Source organism: Thunnus albacares, chromosome 14, assembly GCF_914725855.1.
Source record: "Thunnus albacares chromosome 14, fThuAlb1.1, whole genome shotgun sequence".
NCBI lineage: Eukaryota > Metazoa > Chordata > Actinopteri > Scombriformes > Scombridae > Thunnus > Thunnus albacares.
In genome coordinates, this window is record NC_058119.1 from 29,007,550 (window position 1) to 29,031,295 (window position 23,746).

General features: G+C 35.6%; 1 protein-coding gene across 1 annotated transcript; it reads left to right on the forward strand.

Annotated features, from left to right (window-relative positions):
• Positions 1-6,805: 6,805 nt before the first annotated feature.
• Positions 6,806-10,744, forward strand: LOC122996566 (G-protein coupled receptor 4-like). Its single transcript, XM_044372069.1, has 4 exons — positions 6,806-7,008; positions 8,691-8,898; positions 9,477-9,661; positions 9,796-10,744. Exons 2-4 carry the CDS (start codon positions 8,737-8,739, stop codon positions 10,301-10,303), a joined length of 855 nt encoding a protein of 284 aa, XP_044228004.1. The 5' UTR covers positions 6,806-7,008; positions 8,691-8,736; the 3' UTR covers positions 10,304-10,744.
• Positions 10,745-23,746: the final 13,002 nt, after the last annotated feature.

Below are 23,746 nucleotides of genomic sequence, written 5' to 3' on the forward strand. Positions count from 1 at the left end.
CTAAGAGCATGGGCATTTCTCCACTCAAAGGGCCATATAACAATAAACTTTGTTCAAAATAAGGGTATGAATATCACCAAAGTTGCTTTTCCTCAAGTCTTCATATCTATAGAGGTTGCCTCTATCAGTGAGTATATCTAAAACAAAGACTACACCCTTATCAATCCATTCTTTTAGGTATATGGACTTGTTTCTGAACAGTACATACTGACTGGTCCATATTATACATGACTGTGGAGAAAAAATATGCTTGAAAGCAATCACCCAAGATTCAAGCACTTGTTTGTGAAAATTGGCAAGTTTGAGGGGCAGTTTATCACACTTGTAATTACAGGACAGGAGAAATCTTAGGCCACTACACTTGTCAAATAATAAATTAGGAATCTAAAACCACTGAGAATTATTTTTAGACAAACATTGTTTAATCCCATTGATCCGGAAAATTTGATTGATTGTTTGAAAATCTAAGGCATGAAAGCCCCCTTCAGAGTAGCTTCTAATACATGTTTTTCTTTTAAGATAGGCCTACTCACTTGTACTCACATGTCTTTGGATCAGTATAAAGTGAGATGGCTAGTTATACTATCCTTGAGATACCTTCTGCTTTTGACAGTACAGTACATGGTCCTGTATAGTAAGGTCTCTTTGCAACCAGCAGTAAGCCGTAAGATTTTTTTTGCTTTCTCTATCTTGGGTGAGAAGTTGGCAGATAAGACACTGACTTACCTTTTAAATCAGAATAATCTAATATGTCTAGGATTAAACAAATATTATTACTTATGTATCTGTCCTTCATAAACCCAGATTGAGTTGGTGATATAATTTCGTTCAGATACATTTAGCATAAAGTGAAGTGAACAATTTATAGTCCGAATTTAATAATGATATTGGATTTTATCTAATATAAACGATCTTTGTTTGGTTTAGGGATTAGAGCAATGAGGCCATGATTCATTGATTCAGTTAGCTCTCCATTCTCAATACATTCTTTAAAAAAAGCCCAAATCTCATCTTTCTGTCCTCCCAGAAAGTTCTGTAAAATTAAAATTGCAACCCATCGGGTCCAGGGCTTTTGTTGGAGGGGGCTTTCTTGATAACAGCACCAAGTTCTTCAATAGTTAAAGGACTTTCACATAGTTCAATACTGTCTTTCTTATTTTAGGAATAAAAGAACAGACTTAATCAAAGAAGAGGCAAGATTGAGAGTCAAAAGAAGTAGTATATAATTTTTATAAAAATAAGAAATAATAGCTGAGAGTATTTTCTCGTGGTAAGAGTGTTACTGACGTATAATTATGAAATCTTTTTCATTTCCCTGCGCTTTTTCCAAACTAAAAAAGTACGATTAATTTTTTCCCCCAAATTCCAACCATTTTGACCTTGATCTGATAAATGCCCCTTTTGCTTCTTCAATATAAAGCATATTCATCTACTCTTGTAAAGAATGCAGTATTATTTTATCTTCATCATTAGGAAGTGGTATATTTAAAATATAATTTAATTTTCTTAAAAATGTTAGCATATCTAATCACTGGTTTTTGAATATTGTTTGCCAAACTTGATGGAAAATTTCCTACATTCAAATTTAAATAATTCCCACTTTGATATAGAGGAAATATCATTCCTGTTTTTGAAGCTATTTATAATCTCTCTATATGTCTCTCTATATAAAGCAAGGAATCTCTGTCTGTGTGTCTGTCTGTATGTATGTATGTATTTATTTAGGTTTGTCCTTCGTGTATCTCAAGAACCGTTCATCCGATTTACTTTTTACCTGGCGGATGGATTGCTGGGGAAACAGGGAAGTGCTGTGTTGATGTATGAAGTTGTTTGGATGAGTGGTTCTTGAGAAATGTATTTTAAAAATACCTCATAAATTACGTTCATAATGTTGATTTGCTTCTTCTTCTGCCCATGGAGTCAACAAACAGAAATACAGGCAGCGCCAATCTGCTTTTTAAAGGGGCGGTGATGTCATGGCTACGTCATCAGGACGCTCTGCTGTGCAGGAGCGTCTCTGCCAATGAGAGACTGTATGTTGACTGTTCCCTGCTGAGGTCTGAAAATCGCAAAGCATCCTTGGAAATGGAGTTTGCAATGGACTCCCATTGTCTGTAAGCAGCATTTTGGCGCTATTCCTGATTGGAGCGGCTCCTGCTCAAGTCAGCCCTCCAATCCCGAGGCTTCAATCCATGTGCCGAACTTATAAATGCCTGCCAGTCGGCACGGCTGGGACTCAGGGAACCGCCCGCCAGGGTGTCTCTCGTTGTTGTAGTATGAAAACTGGTGTGAGACTAGTATGAAGCACTCGCTGTTTAACTGTGCTTCTCGAACGATCGCTTGTTGTTAGAAGACTGGGCCAGGAGTAGTTAAGTATCACTGATTGCTCACACACACACTAGTAGTTTGCTTTGTTAGCCTCATTAGGAGCAGGGGTGCTGTTCTTCTTGTGTTTGGCTTAAGTTTAGCTCTGATTTAGGAGTCCTCTTTTGCTTATATTGTTTTTTTGATTTGCTCAGCACCCGCCGGCCCCTCTCCCTCAGTTAGTAGTTTGCCTTTTGTGAATGTGACTTCTGTGAACCACCGGCATTCCCAGCAATAAATAACTGTTTAACCAATCAACATTCTGGTTTTATGTTGCTTCCCTCTCCCCTAGGAGACAGGGCATCATATCAAGTCTATAAACTTTTTTCTTCTTTGGCTTCTCAATCACATTATAACTTGTTATTTTTTTCCTACTTATAACTGATGTATCTTTATTGTTTGGGGGTTGGGGAGTGGTTTCGTATTTTTGTGCAAAAAAAATGAACCACATATGATTTACTTTTTTTTATTTAATGTAAGTTATATTTTAGGGGGTTTTGTGGTCGGCATGCTATGGCTTAACAATAAATATTAAATCTTATATCACAGTACATTTATAAGAAATTGTACATTTCCTGGAAATTCTATAAAAATATGTTTGTAGACAAAAATGAGAATGTTTCCTTTTTACTAATTATGTGAATTAAACCCTACAAATCAACAAAATATCTGCTTATGGTTTCTTGCATATATCATCATATAGCACAACTCTACTGTTGTGTAATACCATGGAGGCCTTTTGCTTTTTTTTTCAAATTACCAACGTATGTTTATTCTTGTTAAGTTCTCATACTTTTTTAGATAATAATTTGGGGCAATAAATACTTTGGCTTTCTGCAGGGTGACACTTTATAAGGAAAAACATGCATTTTCAGGAAATAACTTCTGATTGCTAAGAGCTTAAGGTTACTACTTGATTAGTTGTATAGTGTACACAAAAAGATGATAAATTATAGTAGTTGTAATTTATTTCATCATATGTGATTAAAGAACAAGTATTGAGTGATTACAACTCCATTCAGAGCACACATCTGTCATTTTACTCTCCCCAGCTCAAAATACCTGTTTGGTTAGTCCACAGATACCTTTGGAACTGAAATCTTGTATTTTAAAGTTTTCTCTCTGACTTTTTAGGCATAACTGTGACTGAATTTCATCAACTCTGCACACTTTATGTGCATTGCAATGACAAAACTGAAAAGGTTTTGGCTAACCTGAAGGATAAAAACTCATTTACAGCAACAAACAGTCCTGATTGTCTGCTCATATGAAAAAAAAACAACTAAAAAGCCACAAGCAGAACAGACTAATGTGAGCTACATGACATATTTCCATCCAGCCTGAAGGATACCTTCATATAACTGATTAGATGTATAGGTTAAAAGGTTATGGAGTGAGTTATCCTATGACCAGTTTCTGTAATATTACACTGTATAAAATATTGCTCAGTAGGTCCAAGTGGAAGAGATAAGACTTGTATCTGTACCAGTTTTGTTTGAGTATCTCTTGTAGTTTACGTTCAGATTTGCATTTATTCAAGTGGGAAACACTTTTATCCAAAGTGAGGTACAAATGAGGAACATGCAAAAGTTCAACCCTACATGCTTTTCACAGTCTGTACAGTGAAACAGGAAACTGCTGCAGTGACAACTTAACAAGCTCTGCAAAACTTTGAGGGAGTTAACCAACAGCTTTTACAGATATGGACATGATGAAACCAAATATCAACTTCATATTAATAACAGGAAAGGTGAGTCATATCTTACAAGTACAAGTTGTTATCTGTTCAGAGTGAGATTTAGATCAACAGGCAGCTAACGTGCATCATTAAGAGAAAAATAAGGTAACCACAATGTCCCGACATGTCAGTGACATGAGTCCATATATCTAGAAAATACTGTCTGAGGTTTTTATTAAAAGTTGTTCTTTCTGTTATGTCTTCAACAGCCTCTTTGGTAACAGCTAAGGCTATTAAAAAGAGTTGGTTGTGATGTGATAATATGTTTATTGATGAAAGGTTTCCTACTAGCAACAGTATAGAGATGCTATGTCACCCATAAGTTATGATGAACAGCATCTGTGTTTATCAGTCCTTTATGAAATTTATAGCATTTATTCTAAATAGTAATATATGGATAGTGTTAGTAAGACATGGTGAATGTATCAGTACACATTCTACTCTACTCTTTTTAAACTTACATGTCAGGGTTTATTAATGATTGTTAATAACCTGTGTATCTTGAATGTCATTTTGTACAAGAACCAAAACATTTGTAACAGTTTTTAGCAGTTTCAGCTTGTTGTGTGTGACACTATTGCTACTGAGTAAAGTTAACATAATGTTGTATTGGTGCTATATTGAACCAAACTGGGTACAATTTTGCCACAGTGATGTTTAGTGTGTAAAATCTGTCTTATAAAAGTTCTTAAGCAACATAACTTAAGTCAGGAGAAGATGATATGATGAAAATGAACCTATAGAGTAGCTGATGATGTTTTTTGTTGTTGTTTTTTTAAATTATGTTCATGTTTATACATATTAGCCATAGCTTTCATTTTTAACAACTGATATAATAAGAAATATAAATTATAATAAATGACATTACAAAAAGTCAGTTGTCAAATTAAAGAACTTAAAACTAAAACATTTCATACTGTTTACAACCTAAACAGGATATAAAAACAACAACATAAGAAATATCAAGTGTCACTTCCTCCTACCATCACCCAGCAGGTTTTCACTTCTGTAATATGTTGTGAAACACTTCATGGTCCTTTTTTCTCTTTCTTATCACACAAGAAACTATAATTGACTTAATTATTTATTATTGACCTCATTGGAAAGAATTACTCTCTGTATTACCCAAATATGTTCTTTTTTTTTCAAGGAATTTGAACATTATATTAGAAATATTGAATAATGTAGTAACCAGACACAAAATTGTCTGACAGTAACACTTCTAATTTCATTATTTTGTTTTATTAACTATCATTATTTTTGTTACTCCCACATGTTCTGTATTTTTGCAAATAGCAAAAAAGAAAAAAAAAAAAAAAAAGGAGGAAGAGGTTAAATTATGCAATAACTTCTCCTGAAACTGCTGTACAGGGGCTGTTCAGAAGCAGATAACAATCTGCAGTCGCTGATACATTTAACACATCGTAGTGGTGGAACAGCAGCACGTAACCAGGAAGCTTTGAAGTATTTTACTATTTAGCATAAATACAATTTTAAGCAGGAACTTCTTGAACATGTTTATATTTTCCTGTTAGTTCTGCTGTATTTCCCTACTTTAATTATCATTATTATTTGTAGTAGTAGTAGTAATGATAGCAGTAGTAGTACTCATGCTGCTTTTCATTATGTGTTCATGTGTACTTTTATTTGTGAGTTGAGTTTTCATGATCAGGTTTTGCGTTCCTCTCCATGCCTCCATGTTTTCTCCAGTTCCATTTTGTGCATTGTCGCCATGTTTGTGTTAATCTTTGGGGAACATTGTGATAGTAGAAATAATTGTTTTGGTAGGAACAGAGATTAGTAGATGCTAAAAAGCCGTGTGAAATGTGAGAAATAAAGCATGAGATATATACTGCTATACAGCTGGGGAACAGGAGATGTGTATCTGTGTGTGTGTGTGTGTCTGTCAAAGGATACTTTTGGGGACAAATTTCAGATTAATTTTATTTTGAAGTCTGATTAACCAGACTGAACGGCACAAAATACTAACTTATCAGCATCTCTGCAGCTCTCTTCAGCTTTACGGAGCTTTATAGAGAGTTTCAGCTCATTGTTTATCTGTCACCCTCTTGGTTCACTCTCTGTGCTCTTATAGCTTCATTTTCAGCCACAGCAGGCAGCTGTTATCAGAGAAAAAGCTCTAAAAACCCACTGTACACTACCTGCTCAGCACCAACAGACAGTTAGCTGTAGACTAGCTGGTGAACATAGTGGAGCATTTAGTAGCTAAAAAGCCAGATATTTCCCTCAGGAGTTGGTAGAGAACAAAAACAGAGCTAAAAGAGAGTGAATATTGGACTTACATTCACCAGGTGAATGAGAATAACCTTTGTCCTAATATTCATGCCTTTTTAATGCTCCTGCATGCTTTATAGCAAGAATGCCAATCGCAACAATCTTGAAATAGTACAACTTCTCTCTTCTTTAGAAGTCTAAGTAGAGGAACCTCCTGTGTGTCATCACTCACCACTCAATCAGGTTGAGATCCTGCAGCTTTCAAAAGTAAATTTTGTGCGTTTCCTTTGTACTTTTTTTGTTTTACTGTCATACAGCGCAGAAGCAATAATGGTGTAACTCTGTAGAGTAGAAACAGAGAAGTGATGAAAGCTGAGTTTTATAATATTTTCATTTGAAATGTTGAAATTTTTCTGAGTTACTTTCACAACAAAGTTCAAACCCTCAAAGGAAGATAAAACCACAACCCTGTATGTGACATCTTTGAGGATGTTACATATTCTGTGTGGTTTTGGCCAATCAGAGAGTGATGGGATCTGAGATCAGTTTCCTTACAAATGTGTTTCACTTCTTTCACTCACCATATTTACTGTAGACTGTTTGGATGCAGATGACCAAACATCAACCTCTGTGTAGGGAACTCATCCAGGTGTGGTCTTGCAGCTTTCAAGGTAAGTTTTGTGACATTTTTCACTTGTGTATGTAGAGATTGTAAAAATGACATTAGAACTACAAACAGTCATGATAATGAGTATGCAAACTGTGACAAGCAGACAGCTTTGGACTGTAGGTGTACAGAATACTGTGGTTAAACCAACTGTGTTTTATTTCATTTGCGTTTTTTCCCATAAATACCATTTTGATGTGTAAAAGTTGTGTAACAAAGACAAAAAAAGGTGAGAAAATGACTAAAAAGATAATAACATTCAGAACTTTTCACTATTTTGAATGAAATAAAATGAGCTAAATAAAGAAGAATAAAGAAACAAATATTCATTATTATATTTCTGTATTTCTTGTATTTACTGAATGTTCTGAGCCAAAATTGATCCACATCGAGATATTTATATTGATATTTGCGGTTTTGATGACAGCTGAGACATGAAAGAGTTTCCTCTGCTGTGACGATATGAAAAGAAATAAAATAAGATAAAAAATAAAAGTCTAACAGAGGGATAGAGTTACACAAACCAAGATAGATTACAGTCAATTAATGATTCCATCCCATAAGTGTTTCTTTTGTTTGTTTGTTTTATTTGTTGGTTATTTTTGGTGATTTGGTACATTTTATCCTTTATTGAGAGGAGACAGTAGAGTCAGACAGGAAATGAGTAGAGAGAGAGAGAGAGATGGGGATGACATGCAACTAAGATCTGCTGGAATCAAACTGGACATAAATGTTGTAGTTTTGTGGTATGAGTCTTAACCAGTACGCTACAGGGATGACCAGTATGCTAGTGTTGTTAAACATGGTGAATGTACCAACCTGCAGTTGTTTCCTCTAATTTATTATTTAATTATTATTTAACTCCAAAACATAGTCAGAGTGCACAATCTGTAAACAAAATATAAAATATGCAGATGATTCATAAAATGGTTTGGTCAGACATGCAAACCTCCTTGTCCAAAATCAGAGAGCACAGAGTTATTCAACTGGTGGGATGTCAAGTGCAGAAGACAAACCATCCTAGACCAATGTCTCTGTACCTTAAATTACTGAAATAACTGTAGTTATGTAGTAATGACCTCACATCATCATGTAAAAATATTTATATACATCACACGGACTTGTATTATCTGACAAGTTATTTTTTGATGAAATATAAAACTTCAATGATTAGTCGATTATTCTCATTGCTACTTTATTGCTTCATTGTTTTTTCAAATTATTGTTTCAATCATTCTTCAAGCAAAAAGGCCAAATATTCTCTGGTTTCAGCTTTTTAAACATTATGATTTGCTCCTTTTCTTTATCATATGCAACAGTACATTAAAAATCTTTAGGATTTAGATTGTTGGTGAGAAACAAATAGTAAGCTGAAGACATCCCCGCAGGCTCAAAGAAATCATGAGTGTCATTTTTTTACAGTGTATAAAACACTACATTTTATAAACTAAAAGGTTAATCATTTAATAGGGAAAATAATCAGCAGCTTAATCAATGATGAAAATAATTGTTAATTGCAGCCTTGAAGAAATATTATTAGGAGAAAATGTAACAAAGACACCTTTTTTTATGGCTATAATATACACTGTATTTATGTGAACTTGTACCTCAAGACTTTAGTGATGTCACTTAACAATGTTATGTAGATATTAAAAAACTTCCATAACCTGATCTCTCATACAACAGGTTTCACTCTGAAGAAGAAGAAGATTTCTACATCAACACCTCACAGATGGAAAGCAATAATTACAGCAATGTCACATTCGACTATGATAATAGTGATGCAACCTACCCCAGTTTTGCTGAACCATATTTTATGTATGTGATAACATGCGTAATCATTAGTATCGGCCTTCCTTTGACCCTAGTGGCCATCTACTCTCTTTACTCCCAGGTGAGTACTTTATGACTAAGATTTATTAATTTTAGGTCATGTGTCTGTCATACAGTCTGTCTGTGAAGAATCTTCATCCTGCTTGGGGGCTGGAAGGAAGTCTTGTAATGACCTATAAATTTAAGCTAATTGGACCTTAAACTCATGCAGTTAACATGTGTAGTTTCATTCCAGCTTCTCTTAAGGTGAAGTTAACAGAATCATTAACTTGTAGAGAAGAAATTGTCATAAAAGACTTGACAATTTGTACAGCATTATTTGAGCTCATTATTTTGGGATTTGATTTAAACAAAGAAATATATGTTCTATATACATATATGTATATAGAACATATATGTTCTTGTTGTTGTTGAGTCTTGTAACATTGATTGGCCAGTGTGTCATATTTGATGACACATTGGTCGATGCATGAATGTTTCTGACTGCAATTGCTGTGCAGAGCAAAATGACATATTTATCATTATTTAGAATTCCATCCACTTGTATTTTTGCACATTTTGTGCAAAGGTCGTAAATGAAAATTTAAAAAGAAATGTTTCCAGCTGCTTTTATTTATTTCTACCATTGTTTTCTTGCAGGTGCAAAATAACAATGTTGCTCCAATCTACATCATCAACCTCTTCATCTCTGACATCATTCAGTTCTGCTGCATGATCGTCTTAGTGGCAAAACCTGATGGGAAGATCTATGTAATCTTCTTTTATATTAACTTCTTTGGTGTGATGGCCAGTGTTGGCTTCATGGTCTGTATTGCCCTGGAAAGGTAGCTATCTGTCTATACTGTATGTTTTTAGCTACTTCCATGTGTATGACCATTATATTACCATATCAATCTGAATCTCCTTAAAGTCAGGAATATTCTGTATCTGATGATAGACTGTGTATTTTGTGTTACAGGTATTTGGGCATTGCATGGCCACTGTGGTACCGCTTCAGAAGCACCATCAAGATCTCTCTTGCAGTCTGTGTCGTGGTCTGGACCCTTCCTCTTGTTTATGTCCTTCCTTACTATTACTGGGTTGATGATAGGGTCAAAAACACCATTTCCTATGTCTTCCTCCTCGTTCCTTTCCCACTGCTCATATTCTTCCTGGGTGGGACCCTCAAATCACTGTCTGCTGCCATCTCGGTCTCCTCTGATGAAAAACAACGAATTGTGGGAATGTTGGTCCTGGTGCTGCTCATCTACACGCTGCTGTTTCTACCCAACATCATCTGGTACCTGGTAGGAGAAGACAGACATAATGATACCTTCAGCAAACTGACATTCATTCTTCTCAGATTCAGTCCTCTTGCAGACTTGATTCTGTATATTTTCATTAGGAAAGGGGCCATAGACAAGCTTTTGGTCTCTCTGTGTTGTTGCAGAATGGACAGTGATGATAAAAGCAGATCATCAGCATGAAAGACAACAACATGTACACAGTCAGCTCCATGCAGGCAGAGAAAGAGGGAGAAAGAAAAGGGAGAAAACAGATGTTAACTGTAATGTGTCTGGATGTTAACTAAAATACACTTAAACTAGCAAACAAAAAATAAATGAAGTGTTTGCTGTATGACAACAAAACTAATAACACTGTTTGTTGTCAGCCAGTGGTGTGACCATCACAAGTAGATAAAAAAGAAGCATTGTTTTGATTATGTTGTGAGAGAAGTGGTTAGTGGGAAATGTTTGTCCATGCAGGTTAACTTTTTCTGGTTCATTGTTAGGGCTTCAACAAATGTGCATTAAGTTGATATCTATCATTATTCTCCTCTGAAGGGGACATAGCATGCTTTTTGTGATTTTCTGTCATTTATATTCATAATTTAAGTCTGCCAAGGGGCAGCTTCCTGGAGCTGGCCAATCAGAACAGAGTGGGCTCATCGGGAGGGGGCCTTAAAGAGACAGAAGCTAAAACGACCTGTTTCAGACAGAGGCTGAACTGAGGGGCTGCATAAAGGGGCAGTATTAGATAAACAAGGAGTTTTTTGAACTGTAAGAAATGAAAAATATTCCAGTAGAGCCCCAGAATAAAACTATAGACCTGGAAATGTGCATGTTATGTCCCCTTAAACAAAGAAGCAAAACAGATATTACTTGTTGATCAACTGAGCTGTTCAACACCATGATCACCCTGTTATTATAGCTGCCACTCCGTCTTATTTCTACACAGAGATCATCATATCAAGTCTATAGACTTTTTTTCTTTGGCCTCTCATTTACATTATATGTTACTTTTTTCCTACCTATAACGGTGTATGTCTATTATTGTGTCTGTGGGGGATTTTTATGCACACAAGTTAAACAACATATGATTTACTTCTTTTTATTTAATATAAGTTATATTTTAGGGGGTTTTATGGTTGGCATGCTATGGCTTGACAATATAGATACAATCTTATATCACAGTACTTCTATAAGAAATTGTAAATTTCCTGGAAATTCAATAAAAATATGTTTTTAGACAAAAACATTTGCTTTTGACTAACTCTGTGAATTAAATCTAACAAATCAACAAAATTTCTGCTGGTTGTTTCTTGTATATATCATCATTTAGCACAACTCTACTGTTGTGTAATACTATGGAGGCATTTTGCTTCTTTTTTTTTTCCAAATTACTGAATTATGTTCTCATACTTTTTTAGATAATAATTTGGGCAGAAATTATATCATATTTTTCACTATAAGTTACAGTAGTGAGGCCTACTGTACATTTCCCCCTTCTTAAACTTGTTGATTACCAAGTGTTGCACTAATCAGCTGACACTGCAACAGCAGAGATCCAACAAAAACATATTTCCCAGAATGTCTTTAAATACTTTGGCTTTCTGCAGGGTGACACTTTATAAAGTAAAACATGCATTTTCAGAAGATAACGTATGATTGCTAAGAGCTTAAGATTACTACTTGATTAGTTGTATAGTGCACAAAAAAGATGATTAATTATAGTTGTTGTAATGTATTTAATCATATGTGATTAAAGAACAAGTATTGACTCATTTCAACTCCATTCAGAGCACACATCTGTCATTTTACTCTCCCCAGCCCAAAATACCTGTTTGATTAGTCCACAGATACCTTTGGAACTGAAATCTTGTATTTTAAAATTTTCTCTCTGACTTTTTAGGCATTACTGTGACTGAATTTCATCAACTCTGCACACTTTATGTGCATTGCAATGACAAAACTGAAAAGGTTTTGGCTAACCTGAAGGATAAAAACTCATTTAGAGCAACAAACAGTCCTGATTGTCTGCTCATATGAAAAAAACAACAACTAAAAAGCCAGAAGCAGAACAGACTAATATGAGCTACATGACATATTTCCATCCAGCCTGAAGGATACCTTCATATAACTGATTAGATGTATAGGTTAAAAGGTTATGGAGTGAGTTATGCTATGACCAACTTTTGTGATATTACACTGTATAAAATATTGCTCAGTAGGTCCAAGTGGACGAGATAAGACTTGTATCTGTACCAGTTTTGTTTGAGTATCTCTTGTAGTTTACGTTCACATTTGCATTTATTCATGTGGGAGACACTTTTATCCAAAGTGACGTACAAATAAGGTACATGGAAAAGTTCAACCCTAAAAAGGCAGCTGTCTCATGCCATTGTTAAAGTGTATGCAGCAGCTGTTTCCTCCTGTCATGAGAGTTTTGGCTATCGACCTGTCTCTGCCCCCCAGTGGAATGTGCCGGTGGTGCATGAGGCCCTAGTGAGTGATCCCTATGAGCCTCTGGAGCGCTCCTCTCTGAAGGCGTTGTCATTCAAAACAGCTTTGCTGCTTGCGCTGACCTCAGCTATGAAAGTGAGCGAACTGTGCGCCCTGCCGGTTCACCCTAGCTGTTTTGTGGTGACCACAGCGGGGCTACTCTCAGACCGCCTGACTGATTTTTATAACTATCAGATTTATAGTTTCTAACCCTCTGACACTGCAGAGATCCAACAGGACACTCATACAAGCCAAGAGGTTATTTTGAAAGCCATAATCCTGTAAAAGGCCACAAGGCTGCGAAATGTCAGTTTTATTCCTTTTCAGTGTCTAATACAGATATCCAGCGTCCATTGTTGGCTTTCATCGTACTCTTCCAATATCAAACTAACAAGTGGCAGTTTTTGCTCTGAGCAAATTATTGTGAGATTTATTTGAGTGATATTCCTGTCTGTTAACATCAGTGTTGAGCTGAATATTAAAAGAAAAAACAAGAATTTAACGCAGACATGACAAGAATTAATTATCATTTATTATGCATGCTATTGTTATGCTAATATGTATCAAACCTGCTTTGACCCCCAAAGTGATGAAATGTATGGAAATAACTATGGTGAGCAACCTGCAGTCTGAGGAAGGCCCACAGTTAGACCCATACCAATTTGCATACAGACACCACAGAGGAACTGATGATGTAATCACTAGTATAGTGCACATGGTCACTAAACACCTGGAGAATCCCAGGGCCTATGCCAGACTATTGTTTGTTGATTTTAGTTCAGCATGTAACACTTAATAACTCCATATATTACTTAAAGTATATGTTTCACATTTTTTCAAGTGAACATTGAAATAGCTCGCTGTAATCATTCCTCCTGTTCACACTGACCATTAGAAGATCCCTTCCTAATGTGCTTTCAATGTAAGTAATGAGAAACAAAATCCACAGTCACTGATTTCTGCATGTTTTGTGCAAAAATGGATTCAAATGTTTATCTGAACCTACAGAGAGGTGCCAGACATCCAAATTCATCAAATCAAGTGCATATCTTCATTTTAATATAAAATTCCCTTGTTGTGTTTCCCTAGACTTTGTTTCCCTTATGCTAAATAACTCTGATGTCCAGGACCAGATGTATAAGTCTAAAATACAGAACTTTTTTTCAGTGGTGTGATGAACATCATCTCACCCTCAACACAAAAAGTTGGACTCTTTCAAGTACCTGGGCATCCACATGGATAATAAACTAGTATAAAATGTATCTGTCAGAGACGTGAACTGTCTGATCTAGAGCACTCAGGGAGCAGAACTATGCACTCTAAAGTGGTTAGAGACTTTGACCATCCAATGTAGAGCCTGCATGGAGTGAAAACATGCCCTTTGAAGCAGTCATAGACATAAACTGTCATATCTAGAGTGCACACGGAGCATAACTGTGTGCTCTAAAGTGGTCATAGACATAATGCAGAGGAGGAGTGAGATGGTTAGGGTTAGGGTAAGAATATCAGGGTCAGAGCCAATCAGAGGCACAGTAGGGGTGGGTCTTCACAGAATGAGGGTGGGAAAAAAAATAACACAAACTGGAAAATTGTTTGAACTCTCTTCCTGGTTCTGTAGTCCAAAACTACGGTGGCCCCTAAGGACAAAGCATATACAAGAGTGAAAGCACAAACAATAAAAAGAACACGCTCCAAATCCTCCTAGCAGCCTGGAGCACTTCATGTGTTTTTCCTTTTTTATATGTATTTTGGTATTTGTAGCATTTCTTGATTTGGAGCATGCTTTTTTATTAATTTTTGTGCATTCACTCTTGTATGTGCTTTGTCCTTAGGGGCCACCATACAAAACCGTTTCTAATGAATCATGAGTCAAACCTGTTATTGTTGTTAGTTTGGAGATGAGTGGATGAAGCCAGTGCAGCACTGCACTATCAGCAATGTGGCTTGGCAGCTTGCCAGTTATTCCATATGTAAGAGATTATACAGATGGTTTTATGTTTGGCCACTAGATGGTAGCATGAAACATGAAATGACACAGTGGTTGCATGAGTCAGTGCTGAAACATCAATGTTGAGGTGCAGATAAAATGAAGATCACACTCAATGTCGGGAGTTCATCAATTTAAATATGACAAAAGTTATAATTATCACCAAACACATTTAATGTCACTTAAAACTTAACAAACTACAAGATAATTTTAAACTGGACTGATATACTGTATATGCTTGGGAGTATATTATTGGCAGAAAGAATATTCCTGTTGATGTCAGTTGTTTTCTGCCTTATTCTCTTTGTTTATTTTTACCAGGCTGTGACTCAAATGTAATGCTAATAAATGAGAAGCACAAACTGTTAAGTTTGGTCATAACATTTATATTGAAGAAGTTATGTGTTAATGTTGTTAGAAATGGAGATGTGTCAGCCTGCAGTTGTTTCTTCCAACCAACACTTTACAATACGGTACACAAAATTTAGCAAAGTTACTAAGGGTGTGCCTGAATACAAATACCTTATTCAGCAAAGCACAAAGAGTGTTTTTTTGTTTGTTTGTTTTTTTTACGAATATTTGTTTCATACAAATATTTCAAAACTATTGGTTTTCGGGAAGAGTAAAAACCATGTCAAATATCAGTGCAGGTCGGTGACATCACTAGTGCCATCGTCCCGTTTTTGCTTCCCCAAAGTTGTAAATGGAACCACGTTCCAGCTAGTTGTACTTATGTACTTTACATATTCATGTCTGTCTACTTTTTCCTGTCTTCCGTAGTATCAGGAACCTACTGCACGTTATCACTCACCATATTTACTGTAGACTGTTTGGACGCAGAGGACCAAACATCAAACTTGGTGTAGGGAACTCATCCAGGTGTGGTCTTTCAACTTTCAAGGTAAATTTTGTGACATTATTTTTCACTTAAGAAGGAAGGGAGTGTAAAAATGACATAAGAACTGCAAACAGTCATGATAATGAGTATGCAAACTGTGACAAGCAGACAGCTTTAGACTGTGGGTGTACAGAATACTGTGGTTAAACCAAATGTGTTTTATTTCATTTGCATTTTTTTCACCTAAGTGTAATTTTGATGTGGTTGTGGTTTCATCTTCTCTTTGAGAGTTTGAATTTTGTCATTAAAGTAACTCAGAAAATTTTGAACATTTCAAATGAAAATCTTATAAAACTCAGCTTTGCATACATAGTTGTTTGTTGTTTATTTTTTGGTGTTTGGTACATTTTATCCTTTATTGAGAGGAAACAGTAGAGTCAGACAGGAAATGAGGAGAGAGAGAGAGATGGGGATGACATGCAACTAAGATCTGCTGGAATCAAACTGGACATAAATGTTGTAGTTTTGTGGTATGAGTCTTAACCAGTACGCTGCAGGGATGACCAGTATGTTAGTGTTGCTAAACATGGTGAATGTACCAGCCTGCAGTTGTTTCCTCTAATTTATTTTCATGCTAACTCCAAAACATAGTCAGAGTGCACAATCTATAAACAAAATATAAAATATGCAGATGATTCATAAAATGGTTTGGTCAGACATGCAAACCTTTTTGTCCAAAATCAGAGATCACAGAGTTATTCAACTGTTGGGATGTCAAGTGCAGAAGACAAACCATCCTAGACCAATGTCTCTGTACCTTAAATTACTGAAAGAACTGTATGAAATTCTGTAGTAATGACCTCACACCATCATGTAAAGATATTTATATACGTAACAAGGACTTGTATTATCTGACAAGTTATTTTTTGATGAAATATAGAACTTCAATGATTAGTCGATTATTCTCATTGCTACTTTATTGCTTCATTGTTTTTTCAAATTATTGTTTCAATCATTCTTCAAGCAAAAAGGGCAAATATTCTCTGGTTTCAGCTTCTTAAACATTATGATTTGCTCCTGAGCCCCAAAGGGGCCAACACCCTATTGTATTTCATGTGTTTGTTGTCTTCTTCTTCTTCCTCTTCTTCTTTCTTTATTATTACGCCACTTCAACCCTTAATTTGACCCCCTAAACATGCTCAAAAACTCAGCACCACCTATGTATCTAATATGGCTGCCACGGCCCATAGGAATGTCGTAGAGAGATCGAATCAAAACTTAATTATTTGTCTCATCAAGACCTACAAATCATGCACTGACAACCCTGACCTAAATCCAACAGGAAGTCCGCAATATGCCCATCAAAGTACAACTTTGCACCAATTTTGGACCCCCGAGAAACGCTATCTCCTCCCTGGGCGTTAATGGTATTGGCTTCAAACTTGAATACATGACTTATCACACTGTGCTGAACAAAAATTGTTAAAAACTTTGTAATAACTCAAACAGTTTAGATATTGTAAGCCCTGAATGTTGTAGTGCCACATCACACCTTACAATGTAAACCAATGGGGAGGCCATCTCTAGGCATGGCCTTTGTGTCAAACAAATGGTTCTGATGTCTAAACTATAAGTCTGACCACTTTGAAACCTGTATCAATGGATTCTCAACGAAATTTCCTACAAAAAAGTGTGATTTTTAATGTAAGATTTGGCCAAAGTCATGGGATTTATGAGGATATTTCACAAGAAGAGTGACATTCTCCTCTCCAACTGAGAGGGAGAGAGAGAGAATAGGAGGGGGGGGGGGGGGTTGAATGGAGCTCATTGAGTGAGAGTGACAGTTTAGTGATAAAGTGCTGCAGAAAAATAAAATCAAAACTAAAATTTGTAGCTCTGTACTGCAGTTTTTCCTTTATTAGGGCCCAAGCACCTAGCGGTTCGCTCACACTCTCCATTCAAATATATGAGTATTTTCCTGTGTCCAGCTGCAGTTACTTATCGTCTCTCCACACCTGACAGTACACATTTCAATCAAACTTTGACCAGGTCATGTGGGTTTAAAGTCTTTACTTTTCTAAAAATAAATTTGATGAAAATTAGGAAATTAATTTGTTTTACACACAAACTCATCAAGAGTTTTGTTCACTAATTGAAATTCAAGTGAATGGGCCCAAAACTTGCATAACTTTGATGCCACAGGTGTGAGCAAGACAGACATGTCTCACCCTGCATAAAATTCTCATCCTCGCACCATTGAGATTTGATGCTTCGCCATGACAGAGGAAGTTGCTATAATTTTATTGTACATGCTCCAGTCTGCACCAAACTTTACATGTTTGATAAGAGTCCTGGTCTGAACACGTCTACATGACAATATTCCATCAGTGATGCAAACTGGCTGAATAGCGCCCCCTACAAAATTTCAGCGAAGCAGCCCCAGCAGCAGGCAAAACAGTGGACAAAGGAAGTGATGTTTATCTCCTTCTTGCATTTTCTGAAAACAGCCCGGGTCTGAAGACATCTACATGCCCGTGACAGAAGACCTTCGATTGCGTCGTGGCCCGACATGCATGGAGGCGCGAGGGCCAGTTCAACACTGCTTGCAGCTTTAATTTATTATTGACTCCATTGGAAAGAATTATTCTCTGTATTACCCAAATATGTTCTTTGGAGCCATGATTCATATAGACGGTTACAAACTTTCTAAGAAAAACCTGTTTTCTTTTACTTTTTCAAGGAATTTGAACATAATATTAGAAATACTGAATAATGTAGTAACCAGACACAAAATTGTCTATAAGTATTTGAAGTAAGCAAAAAAAGGGGAAGAGGTTAGATGTGCAATAAGTTTCCTGAAACTGCTGTACAGGGGCTTTTAAGAAGCAGATAACAATCTGTGGTCGCTGATACATTTAACAAATCATAGTGGTGGAACAGCAGCACGTAACCAGGAAGCTTTGTGGTATTTTACTATTTAGCATAAATACAATTTTAAGCAGGAACTTCTTGAACATGTTTATATTTTCCTACGTTAGTCCTGCTGTATTTCCCTACTTTAATTATCATTATTATTTGTAGTAGTAGTAGTAATGATAGCAGTAGTAGTACTCCTGCTGCTTTTCATTATGTGTTCACAGTACTTTTATTTGAGTTGAGTTTTTCATGATCAGGTTTTGCGTTCCTCTCCATGCCTCCATGTTTTCTCCAGTTCCATTTTGCGCATTGTTGGCATGTTTGTGTGAAACTTTGGGGAACATTGTAATAGTGGAAATAATGGTTTTGGTAGGAACAGAGATTAGCAAGATAAAATATTGCTCAGTAGGTCCAAGTGGATGAGATAAGGAGATGAGACTTGTATCTGTACCAGTTTTGTTTGAGTATCTCTTGTAGTTTACGTTCAGATTTGCATTTATTCATGTGGGAGACACTTTTATCCAAAGTGAGGTACAAATGAGGTACATGGAAAAGTTCAACCCTACACGCTTTTCACAGTCTGTACAGTGAGAAAATGAAAAACAGGAAATTGCTGCAGTGACTGAGTGACAGCTTAACAAGATCTGCAAAACTTTGAGGGTGTTAACCAACAGCTTTTACAGATATAGACATGATGAAACCAAATATCAACTTCATATTAATAACAGGAAAGGTGAGTCATATCTTAGAAGTCCAAGTTGTTATCTGTTCAGAGAGAGATTTACATCATCAGGCAGCTAATGTGCATCATTAAGAGAAAAATAAGTTAACAGCAATGTCCCGACATGTCAGTGACATGAGTCCATATATCTAGAAAATACTGTCTGAGGTTTTTATTAAAAGTTGTTCTTTCTGTTATGTCTTCAACAGCCTCTTTGGTAACAGCTAAGGCTATTAAAAAGAGTTGGTTGTGATGTGATAATATGTTTATTGATGAAAGGTTTCCTACTAGCAACAGTATAGAGATGATATGTCACCCATAAGTTATGATGATCAGTATCTGTGTTTATCAGTCCTTTATGAAACTTATAACATTTATTCTAAATAGTAATATATGGATAGTGTTAGTAAGACATGGTGAATGAGTCAGTACACATTCTACTCTACTCTTTTTAAACTTACATGTCAGGGTTTGTTAATGATTGTTAATAACCTGTGTATCTTGAATGTCATTTTGTATCAGAACCAAAACATTTGTAACAGTTTTTAGCAGTTTCAGCTTGTTGTGTGTGACACTATTGCTACTGAGTAAAGTTAACATAATGTTGTATTGGTGCAATATTGAACCAAACTGGGTACAATTTTGCCACAGTGATGTTTAGTGTGTAAAATCTGTCTTATAAAAGTTCTTAAGCAACATAACTTAAGACAGGAGAAGGTGATATGATGAAAATGAACCTATAGAGTAGCTGATGGTGTTTTTTGTTGTTGTTGTTTTAAATTATGTTGATGTTTACATTTATACATATTAGCCATAGCTTTCATTTTTAACAACTGATATCATAAGAAATATAAATTATAATATATGACATTACAAAAAGTCATTTGTCAAATGAAAGAACTTAAAACTAAAGCATTTCATACAGTTTACAACCTAAACAGGATATAAAAACAACAACATAAGAAATATCAAGTGTCACTTCCTCCTACCATCATCCAGCAGGTTTTCACTTCTGTAATATGTTGTGAAACACTTCATGGTCCTTTTTTTCCTCTTTCTTATCACATAAGAAGCTATTATTGACTTAATTATTTATTATTGACCCCATTGGAAAGAATTATTCTCTGTATTAACCAAATATCTTCTTTGGAGCCACGTTTCACATAGACGGTTACAAACTTTCTAAGAAAAAACTGTTATCTTTTTTTTTTTTCAAGGAATTTGAACATTATATTAGAAATACTGAATAATGTAGTAACCAGACACAAAATTGTCTATAAGTATTTGAAGTAAGCAAAAAAAGGGGAAGAGGTTAGATGTGCAATAAGTTTCCTGAAACTGCTGTACAGGGGCTTTTAAGAAGCAGATAACAATCTGCAGTCACTGATACATTTAACACATCATAGTGGTGGAACAGCAGCACGTAACCAGGAAGCTTTGAGGTATTTTACTGTTTAGCAAATATACAATCTTAAACAGGGACTTCTTGAACATGTTTATATTTTCCTGTTAGGCCTTCTGTGTCTCCCTACTTTAATTGTCATTATTATTTGTAGTAGTAGTAGTAGTAATGATAGCAGTAGTAGTACTCCTGCTGCTTTTCATTATGTGTTCACAGTACTTTTATTTGTGAGTTGAGTTTTCATGATCAGGTTTTGCGTTCCTCTCCATGCCTCCATGTTTTCTCCAGTTCCATTTTGTGCATTGTCGGCATGTTTGTGTGAAACTTTGGGGAACATTGTGATAGTAGAAATAATTGTTTTGGTAGGAACAGAGATTAGTAGATGCTAACCATGTGAAATGTGATAAATAAAGCATGAGATATATACTGCTATACAGCTGGGGAACAGGAGATGTGTATCTGTGTCTGTGTGTGTGTGTGTGTGTGTGTGTGTGTCTGTCAAAGGCTACTTTTGGGGACAAATTTCAGATTAACCTTATTTTGAAGTCTGATTAACCAGACTGAACGGCACAAAATACTAACGACTCATTCATTACTTATCAGCATCTCTGCAGCTCTCCTCGGCTTTACGGAGCTTTATAGAGAGTTTCAGCTCATTGTTTATCTGTCACCCTCTTGGTTCACTCTCTGCGCTCTTATAGCTTCATTTTCAGCCACAGCAGGCAGCTGTTATCAGAGGAAAAGCTCTAAAAACCCACTGTACACTACCTGCTCAGCACCAACAGACACAGTTAGCTGTAGACTAGCTGGTGAACATAGTGGAGCATTTAGCAGCTAAAGATCCAGATATTTCCCTCAGGAGTTGGTAGAGAACAAAAACAGAGCTAAAAGAGAGTGAATATTGGACTCACATTCACCAGGTGAATGAGACTAACCTTTGTCCTAATATTCATGCCTTTTTTAATGCTCCTGCATGCTTTATGGCAAGAATGCCAATAAAACAATCTTCAAAAAGTACAACTTCTCTCTTCTTTAGAAGTCTAAGTAGAGGAACCTCCTGTGTCTCATACTCACCACTCAATCAGGTTGAGATCCTGCAGCTTTCAAAAGTAAATTTTGTGCATTTCCTTTGTACTTTTTTGTTTTACTGTCATCCAGTGTAGAAGCAATAATGGTGTAACTCTGTGTATAATGTAGCACATAAAAACTGTGAATTTAGTGATGCAAAACAAGGAAAACAGAGATGCAAACAGTCATGAAAATGAACATGCAAACAGTGACAGTTTACTGCTGTCCAACCAGTAAGTTTCTCCCTCTCTTCCCTTCTATATACATTTGACATGTGAGAAAAACAAGTATTTGTGTGTCATAAAATATACAGTAAAATATACAGTATTTTCAATAATAAAACTGTGGGAAAGTAAGACGAGTAGAAATAGAGAAGTGATGAAAGCTGAGTTTTATAATATTTTCATTTGAAATGTTGAAATTTTTCTGAGTTACTTTCACAACAAAGTTCAAACTCTCAAAGGAAGATAAAACCACAACCCTGTATGTGACATCTTTGAGGATGTTACATATTCTGTGCAGTTTTGACAAAATGGGCAGTGATGTGAACTGAGATCAGTTGATTACAAATGTGTTTCAGTGCTTTCACTCACCATATTTACTGTAGACTGTTTGGATGCAGACGACCAAACATCAACCTCTGTGTAGGGAACTCATCCAGGTGTGGTCTTGCAGCTTTTGAGGTAAGTTTTGTGATATTTTTCACTTGTATATGTAGAGATTGTAAAAATGACATTAGAACTGCAAACAGTCATGATAATGAGTATGCAAACTGTGACAAGCAGACAGTTTTGGACTGTAGGTGTACAGAATACTGTGGTTAAACCAACTGTGTTTTATTTCATTTGCGTTTTTTTCCCGTAAATACAATTTTGATGTGTAAAAGTTGTGTAACAAAGACAAAAGAAAATAGCTAAAAAGATAATAACATTCAGAACTTTTCACTATTTTGAATTAAATAAAATGAGCTAAATAAAGAAGAATGAAGAAACAAATGTTCATTATTATATTTATGTATTTCTTGTATTTACTGAATGTTCTGAGCCAACATTGATCCACATAGAGGTATTTATAGTGATATTTGCAGTTTTGATGACAGCTGAGTTTCCTCTGCTGTGACGATATGAAAAGAAATAAAATAAGATAAAAAATAAAAGTCTAACAGAGGGATAGAGTTACACAAACCAAGATAGATTACAGTCAATTAATGATTTCATCCCATAAGTGTTTCTTTTGTTTGTTTGTTTTATTTGTTGGTTATTTTTGGTGTTTGGTACATTTTATCCTTTATCGAGAGGAGACAGTAGAGTCAGACAGGAAATGAGGAGAGAGAGAGAGAGATGGGGATGACATGCAACTAAGATCTGCTGGAATCAAACTGGACATAAATGTTGTAGTTTTGTGGTATGAGTCTTAACCAGTATGCTACAGGGATGACCAGTATGTTAGTGTTGCTAAACACGGTGAATGTACAAACCTGCAGTTGTTTCCTCTAATTTATTTTCATGCTAACTCCAAAACATAGTCAGAGTGCACAATCTGTAAACAAAATATAAAATATGCAGATGATTCATAAAATGGTTTGGTCAGACATGCAAACCTCCTTGTCCAAAATCAGAGATCACAGAGTTATTCAACTGGTGGGATGTCAAGTGCAGAAGACAAACCATCCTAGACCAATGTCTCTGTACCTTAAATTACTGAAATAACTGTATGAAATTCTGTAGTAATGACCTCACATCATCATGTAAAAGTATTTATATACATCACAAGGTCTTGTATTATCTGACAATTTATTTTTTGATGAAATATAGAACTTCAATGATTAGTCGATTATTCTCATTGCTACTTTATTGCTTTATTGTTTTTTCAAATTATTGTTTCAATCATTCTTCAAGCAAAAAGGCCAAATATTCTCTGGTTTCAGCTTCTTAAACATTATGATTTGCTCCTTTTCTTTGTCATATGCAACAGTACATTAAAAATCTTTAGGATTTGGATTGTTGGTCAGAAAAAAATAGTAAACTGAAGACATCCCCGCAGGCTCAAAGAAATTGTGAGTGTCATTTTTTTTCAGTGTATAAAACACTACATTTTATAAACTACAAGGTTAATCATTTAATCAGGAAAATAATCAGCAGCTTAATCAATGATGAGAATAATTGTTAATTGCAGCCTTGAAGAAATATTATTAGGAGAAAATGTAACAAAGACAC

What these genes read in the sequence shown, in the direction of transcription:
- LOC122996566 (XM_044372069.1), top strand. Translation starts at nt 8,737, where the DNA reads ATGGAAAGCAATAATTACAGCAATGTCACATTCGACTATGATAATAGT. An exon ending in TCTACTCTCTTTACTCCCAG is followed by an intron (nt 8,899 to 9,476) that starts GTGAGTACTTTA and finishes GTTTTCTTGCAG; the next exon opens with GTGCAAAATAACAATGTTGC. An exon ending in GTCTGTATTGCCCTGGAAAG is followed by an intron (nt 9,662 to 9,795) that starts GTAGCTATCTGT and finishes TTTGTGTTACAG; the next exon opens with GTATTTGGGCATTGCATGGC.